Source organism: Rhizophagus irregularis, chromosome 18 (assembly GCF_026210795.1).
Source record: "Rhizophagus irregularis chromosome 18, complete sequence".
In the NCBI taxonomy this organism is placed as follows: domain Eukaryota; kingdom Fungi; phylum Glomeromycota; class Glomeromycetes; order Glomerales; family Glomeraceae; genus Rhizophagus; species Rhizophagus irregularis.
Window position 1 is genome coordinate 3,075,366 of NC_089446.1, and position 8,974 is coordinate 3,084,339.

At 27.9% G+C, this 8,974-nt stretch overlaps 1 protein-coding gene across 1 annotated transcript; it reads right to left on the reverse strand.

Annotated features, from left to right (window-relative positions):
* Positions 1–6,529: 6,529 nt before the first annotated feature.
* On the reverse strand, positions 6,530–6,772 carry OCT59_010282 (uncharacterized protein; the record flags this gene model as incomplete). Its single annotated transcript, XM_066132913.1, has 1 exon — positions 6,530–6,772. One exon carries the CDS (start codon positions 6,770–6,772, stop codon positions 6,530–6,532), a length of 243 nt encoding a protein of 80 aa, XP_066000512.1.
* Positions 6,773–8,974: the final 2,202 nt, after the last annotated feature.

An 8,974-nucleotide genomic window follows, 5' to 3' on the forward strand; every position in this document is an offset into this window, starting at 1 on the left:
ATATACATAGATAAGACATATTTTTTCATAATTTTTAGCATTAATTTATTGTTTTTTCTTTGTAAAAAATACATGCAAATAAAAAATAATTATGATGTAAAATAGTTGTAAAATGAATAATAAGATATTCTTTTTTTTTCAAAATAACTAATTATATATTTGTTTTTTATCTTTTAAAATTATTTTATTAGATTTATTCTACTAAAATCCTTAAATGGCAAATAAAATCTTTTAAATAAAGTAAAAGAATTTGGGATTCTCTTATGAAAGCATTTTTTAGTAAAAAATAAAATTTTCAGATCGGACTTTATGCAGGTGACAAAATCGTGCATTATTATTCCTGGAGATATGCTAACGTCATCATTTTACATTCATTTGGAAGCTGAGAATTTGCTCTATCGTAAGAATCAAAGATCAGGAAAATTGGATCACTGGATGAGGCGTAATTAACGATCAAAGTCAAATCAAATTAAAAAATTAAAAATAAATATATTAGACGTAATTATTCACAATCCAGTGATTCAATTCATTCGATTTTAGGCTTATTAGATAGACCTCAATTTTCTCTTTCAAATGAATATAATTTCATTCGTGTAGCTTGCATCTACAGGTATTTAATAAATTTTTTTATATCAGATTTTATCAAATTTATAAAATTTTATATTAATAATATAATTGATGATTCCTAAACATCTACATATATTAAACGAATTATTTTAAATTTATTTTAAAGATAAAAGTTGGCATCACCTTAGGGAGCAAAGATCATTCAAATTGAATCACTATATGTGAAGTAATTAATGATCAAATTTAGATAAAATTCAATAATATACTGAACGGGATTACTGAACAACTAGTGATTCAATTCACTTGATTTTAGATTCATTAGATAGATCTCGATTTTCTCTTTCAAATGAATGTAAATTTATTTGTATAGCTTATTTCTACGAAGAATTATCAATGATTTTGTCATGAGAGTTATATTTGATCTTTTAAATTTTAATGATATCTTATATTAAAAAAAAATTAAAAATTATAGTTTTTTTTGCATTATCTGGTATAAATTTATTATTCTTATATAAATGATAATTTATATTTGCTTTAATAAAATTATTTTTGTGTAAAAAAATTAGATTCCAAGGATCGGCCCATATGCAATTCACCTTTTTATATAATTTTAATATAAAAATGTAAATTTACAATATCACAACTCATTTTTTATATGATTTCAATAATATAAAAATTGTATTGCAATATTACAGTGCATTTTTTATAATTTATAATTACTTATAATCAAATTTACAGCAAACTATACATATATAATTTAAACATAATATAATTTTATATAGATCTCTTATAACTTACATATTTAATGTTTGATTTCTATCTAATATATATTGATACTTTATTGGTTAGGACTTTTTAGGATCTGGCTCGCTTCTGGTTCAAAATTTGGACTTAAAGATCTGCAGACTAGATTCTAGGACTAGGTCTTTAGGTTCAGAACTTAGAACTTTACCATTCCTATCTATGATTATATAATAAATACAAGATTCAGAACATAGCTATTTCAAAATAATACATAATGCTTCTATACTAAATATCTAATATATAACCCTAGCCTACAGTCTAACTAACCATCTGACATTTATGCAATTTGGAAATTCATCCCATGTTCTTTATAGAATGTCTATAAAATACATGTTTATTAATGATAAAAAATTAAGATTGTAAGAAATAGGAATTTAGCCAAAAGCGTTATACATAAAATAACAGATGCTTATATAATATATCTATCTAGCAAGTTAAAATATTTGAGTTGTTCTTCCTCAAAAAACTTTCTCTTCTTTTTTGTATCCTTCCAACTTACCAGTCAGCACTACTTCTTAAGAATGAAAAGACTCTGGATTATTTTTCATCTGTCAAGTTAGATAAGTATATATCTTGAGTATAGGTAGAAATACCATACTGACTGCAGTGCGAGAGTTTTTGAAATCTAAAGTTCTGTATGCTTTCAGTGTAGAAACCAGTAATTATCATAAGTAGCAAGAATACCATATCTATGTTTATTTTTTCTCATATAGTTGTAGATTTGTTGGATTACCATTTTTGCCTTTTTATTTGTTTTGTAAAACTCAGGAAATAGCTGTTCACTTATATTTTCTAAAACATGCTTCCTTTTAATTTTGATCACTAATATCAATATTTTCATAAGATAGTAATAGATGAAATCAGGTATGCTAATAGTATTAGATAAACATCTTGAAAAATTATAATCTGGTTTCATGAAACCATTCAACGTTTAACAAATATTGAAATCTAAAATACTTTAAACATCCTTTTCATTCATTATTTCCTTTACAATACATTGCGGTCTTTCAAATCTTGGTTGCTGGTCAAAACTGAAACTGTTCACTTATTGAAAAAGTCATTTTAAAGTTGCACACTTATCAGCAGATCACTATTAATCTTTGTAGACTTCTTTGATTTAGTGCATTTTGAAGATTATGATATGGGTGGTAGAATATATGACAACATCTCTTTCAAGCTGAGAACTGGAAACAAATATGTGTTAATATTATGAGGGCAAATGACAAAAATTTACATACTGTACCAGATACTTATGTGGTAATTTTACAATAATATGAATATGTCTCTTAGGCAGTTTCTCAAATCAGTACTCTTCTATATCTTTTGTTGCAAAGAGTTTGTCTTGGAGTGTGAGATTGCTTAAAAGATCATCACGATCGTCAAAGATTATTATCTTCCATAGCTTGAGCCTATCTGCATCTATACCAGCAAAGTCATTTTGTTTTTTTGCCTTAATAGCATTCTTGAAGTAGCTAACCAACTTTTCCCTATTAATATCTATAGCAAAAGTACTAGTGGTCATATTTTCTTTAATAAAATAAAGCAAAGTGATAGGCATATTTTTAACATATAGTATTTTTTGAAAATATTATTGGCTCAAAATGCAATATGTAAAAACAAGAGTTAAAAGAATTTTATTTGCGAAAAAAATACACTAAAAAATACTGAGGCAGATTATATGTGAGAAATTATTCTAAAATGATCTTACCACACTACTCTCAGATGCAATTTCCTTTTATCTTATACTTTCTGAACACTATTTTTAGATATTGAACAATATACATTTATTTAAACAATTATACATGACTAATATGAGTTTAAACATAGTTAAAAAATCCATTTATTGGTTTAATTTCATGTGATGATTAATATTTTTTAGCCAATAAAATTCTAATTATTTTATTATGATAAGTCAATAAATAGTTCTGTTCATTTCTAAATCAGATTGAATTGACCAAAAAATAGTGTAATTAATCAAACTGCAGTTATAATTGAGCATATTTTTAATTGATCAGATTTACTGTAATAGATATGATTAGTGTCAATGACTTCTTTTTTTTTACCGTTATAATATGAATTGTAAAGAAAGACTTTATAAGTTATTATAGTTACAAAAGGACCCTGAACATCACATATATAACTTATAATTGATTTGCATTAATTTAAGTACTTTTTGCTCCTGCTAAAATAGACCTAATTTGCTAAAAATCAAATTATCACATTTCAAATCTATACTAATTTGCTAAAACTCAAAATATAAGTTAATAATCTTTCTTTTATTATCAATAAAAAATAAATGATTAATATAAATTAAACTGCCAATTTTTATAATTAAAATATGTAGATTATAGATAAAATAATAATTAATAAAAATAATAAATTAAATAAATAATTATTAAAAAATAAAATGTTGCAAAACTAAACAGACGGTTTTTGGCCCGCATTATGCTTAATTTTGGCCGGAATTATACTTAATTCTGGCCAAAATATAATCCGGACCCCAAAACTAATATTTTTAAAAATATTATTTATAAAGTTAAAAAAAAAGGATAAGTTAAATTTAAAAAAAAGTACCAATTTGCTCAAATATAAAATATGACATTGTAAAATCAATACAATTTGCTAAAACTCATAATTATGACTATTAATTAATTTTCAATCAATTTGCTCCATCTAAAATTATAAGTTTAACCTAATTTTGATTGAATTTGCTAAAACTCAAATGTGAGTTATATATGTAATGTCCGGGGTCCTATTACAAATATTTTTTAGAAGATGAACATGAAAAAAGAAGAAGAAGAAAATTCAAGTTATTAAAAGGATAATATTATTTTACAAACAGTTTTAATAAAATAAATAAATACACGTATGTAGTAAAGTCAAAATATTGGTAGCAAAATGTTCTTTCATTTTATGATATTAAAAAAATTTTAAGAATACATCTACATAACTTCTAACAATTATCCAACCTTATACAATTCTAATATGTATTTTCATCATAAGTAAATAAATCTCAAGCTTGTGTTGAATTTCAGTTAGCTATATTTCTTTGTCAACTTAAATCTACTGGAAGTTTATTTGAAGTTTATTCAAGATTTGAAATAGGAGAAGGGATGGTAATTCTTTAGAGTTATTCAAGCAATTTTAGCAAAAAAAAAAGAGGGTTGTTAAATGGTCTACTTCAGAAGAGCGTAAAAAAGTTAAATAATTAATGAAGGATTTGAAAATTTAGGAGGGCTTAAAAATGTAACTGGAGTAGTTAATGGAATCTATATTCCTACAAGAAATGCTTCAAATAAAGATTCAGAGATTTACTTTACTAGAAAAAAATGCTATGCTATTCACTGTTAAGGTATTGTAAATGATAGAGTCATTTTTACTAATTTTGATATTGGCTGGCTAGGCTCAGTACATAATACTTGAGTTTATAGAAATTCTTCTTTTTATAAAGATTATTTTCATCTTATTCAAGATGATAATTATCTTTTAGGTGATTTAGTTTATCCTATTTCTCCTTTCTTAATCCCACCTTTTAAAAATCCATCTTTTCAAAAACACAAAAAATTTAATTAATTCCATTTATGTCATCAAGTTGTAATAGAAAATGCCTTCGAAAGATTAAAAAAACATTAAAGGATTCTGATATTAAAATGGTTAAGATGGGAGTATTATTCACATGTTGTGCAATAATTTTACATAACTTTTTAAAAATAAATATGGATATTTGGGAGGTTAATTTCAATGATAATATAGAAGAAGATGATAATGATGAAAATAATAATTATATATTAAGGAATAATGATGAGATATTAAAAAGAACTGGGCAGGTTAAAAGAAACTTAATCTTTTATCAACATTTTTCATAAATAATATATCATGCATATTTTAAAAGATATTTTCATCAAATATATGATAAATAAAAGATTTAAATTTTAAGTTTATTGAATTTTTAAAAAATACAATACATGTTAAATTCTTAAATAAAAATTTGCAGCAAAATGTTTTATTATTCACAAATTTATTGTTAAATCCATTATTATTGTTATATTATTACCTATTATATTATATTACCATTATTATTATGATTATTGTTATTACTATTATTAATTGCTATTGTTATTATTACTATTAATACTTATTAATGTTAAATTGCAACTATTCTAAAGATGATTTATATTGCAACATTCTTAAATCCAATTCTTTCATTCTAATCTCATATTGCATATGTGATTGCTTTATTTCAAACTCCATTTTCTTTCGCAATGTTTCAGCTTTAATTCATTCAACTTTTAATTCTTTTTTTTTAAAAAGCTGTTTCTGCTTCTTTAATTTTCTTTTCAACTAATTGCTTTTTTTCAAACTGGTTATTCTCAAAGGCAAGTCATTTTTCTCAAATTATTTGTTTTGCATTACTCATAAAAATCATGGCTTTGGCTAATGAATCCTGTGAAAGAGATTTTCATTTTTTAGTAATTTGATTCTCTTTTTTTCTGCTAAAACTTCTTCATTAGTTTCTGTTTCTTTTTTTTAAAACTGTCAAACAATTGAACATCATCAAAAAATCTATCTATTAAAAATCCTAAATTGTGATTTTCACGAGTTCCAAATAAAGCATCAAGTCTGTGAAAACATTTCCATTTTACTTGTGTCTTTTTTCCTGTTTTGTTCTCCTTTTTTTTAATTTCATTATACTTAGTTACAAGATGAGATAATTTATTTTTAATCTGCTCCCACAATTTTTTTGAAAAAATCTTAGTAGCAGCTGTTTTAGCAAAATTGAATTTATTTTTTTTGTAATTATCTTCAAGAAAACTTATCAATAATTCAGTATTTGTATCATCTCAGCCAGTTTTTTTTTTTAACAGAACTTGCTTTTTCTGTTTTTTGGCTATTATTCTTTTTAGAAACTTTAATGATTAGGGGAGAGCCAGAAATGACGTAATTTAGGGTTTTGGAAAATTGACCCCCCTCCCCCCCTTGTCATCATTTCCAAATTTAGAAATCATATAACACGTGATTAGTTTTAAGAATTTATTAAAATTTTTTTGTCATCGATATTAAATGATTACAAAATTCATTAAACTATATTTAGTACTAAGAAAAAAATTTAATGTTTTATTATATTATATTAATACTAAGAAAAAAAGATGTTTAAATGTTATATCTTAAACGTAAGATGATCTTGTTCCCATGGCTTTGCTGTCAAATTTTGCTGATGCGGCCTACTTTTACCCTTCTTTACTGGTTTTTCTTCTTGGAACACTTGAACATTCCTTATTTCATGATTTGAAATTTCGTTATCTTTAGTATTTTCAACGTTACATCCATAATCCCGCGGTAAAGACTCAGTTTTCTCATTTGTTACTCCACTTTTTGGTGCTTTTTCATTTGAGTGAGTCATTTTAATATGCAACTTTAGAAACATTTTTGTTGAATAATATCTAAAACATTTTTGACATACGAAACTAGGATATTGATCTTGGGAAATACTGGGACAATATTCATCGTATCCTGGTAACTTTTTTCCGAAATATTCCAAGGTATGAACAAGATTTAGAAAATGTCCGTCGCAACCTTTTGTAATTGGTGGCAAAAACCCATTATTTGCAGATAAAATATTATAAATTTCAGGTGCGCGTGGTTGACTACAACAATTTCGATCCTCGCACTTCCTTATGTCAAGTGAATACTTGCAAATTTGTGCATGCCGATCGATCCAATCCCATAACTCCTCCTCAATATCTAAAAAATCAGACCGATTATGCTCCTCAACATATGTAGTAATAACAGGATGACCGTTAATCTTATCACGTCCCCAAAGCTCACATAAACGTTCGCCTGCATGCCTAAAATTACGATGTCCAAGATCCTCATCCACGATAGTAACTTTTCCATTGATACTTCCAAGATGTTTACCATGTGCAAATGCATCCAACTCGATGCTTGCTAATTTACCAGAAAGTGACGCTATATTTCGTTCTACTGGATTGTAAGTTGATTGTCCTGGCGCATGTGTCCGAACGGTAAGGTAATCGAGATCAAGTTTTTTAAAAAGTAATAAGTATTTCGATATATTAGCAAGGAACCGAGGGTTTTCATCTGGTCCACCATCTGTTAACAAACACCAAAATGGCTTTACAGAATCTTCATTATGCGTAAATTCATGGAATGGCTCCTCCTTTGTAATCGATATAAGATCTACCATGTGTGTTTCGCAAGATGTACCTAAAAAATATTCCAGACGAATAAAAATTCGTACTTTACCAGAACGTAATGAATCATTACTATCGGAAGGATTTATCAACAAATAGACGGAAGGTATCAACTTGTGCTTTGTAGCTTTTGGAAAATCGTGATCGGGAACAGACACTGGCTCATTTGTTGTTTGTATAGTCTTGAATGTTTGTCCAGCAGCAGCTAGGACCCCGGATATATAATATAAAGGTCATAATGGACTTTTGGCCAAAAACACCCTTTTTGCTGAAACTCAAAAAATCGTTTTTTGTAAATATCTCAGCATCCAGTTATTCAACTTTAATGAACTATTTTTTATTTTGTAGCCCTCATTTAGCTCTACAATTTAAAAAAAAGTTCATCAAAATTGGACCACTGGATGCCGAGATATTTACAAAAAACGATTTTTTGAGCCCCTGAAAAATGGGCCAATCTGCCGAAAGTGTGACTTAATCCCGATCTGCCAACTCTTTCTTGTAGATCCTTGGTCAAAAATTTCGCAGAAGAAATTTTTATTCTTCATACTAACACATCTCTTATTTTACTACTAAAATGCCTCCCAAAGGTAACAAAAAAGCTGGCAATAACCCTAACGGGGGACCTGCCAAACGTCAAGACAAACGAAACAAAAATAAAGACTCTGGCTCTGACGTTTCAAATTCAGATAACGAACAAACAAACAATAAAAACAACCCTTCCAAACGTACCCGTACGCTCCCAGATAATCCTATGGAAGAAGACTACGTCGCCGACTCAGCGGCTGACGCTGGAGGTAGCAATACTACTCCTCCTCAACAAAATAATGCTGACATCTTTTCGTCTCCTCCTCCCGAAGATACTGCTGCGCCTTCTGCGCCTGGTTCTGTCGCGTCTGGTACTGACGCGTCCATGCATGCTCCAAAAGACAATGAAACTTCCCCTTAGACGCGTCTCCTAATAAGGATATTATGGATCAGGCTGCTGCGGCGCCTAATATTTCCCCTGAATTTGTCAAAAAATATCCTACCAATCGGGCTATGATTGATGCTGTCAATAATCTCCTTTTGGAAACTTATCACTCCTACACTGGCTGTGCCCGCATATCTGGTACTGGTGACCTCAAAAGATTGGTTATTCATTTTAACTTGACCACCGAACGTGATGCCTGCCTTTCTCTCCGATATGATGATCTTGCCGATCTCAGATTTTTCCTACATGACCCACAGCAACTCCGAACCGATGAAGATCTTCGAGCTATCCAAGTTACCGACATCCCGTTCTTCATCAAGAAAGATGATATTACTGCCCTTTTCAAAAAATATGGTAACATACAATCTTGTCGCCTTCATACACGTGCTAATGCTAAAGTCCAACAAGCTCGTATCGTTTA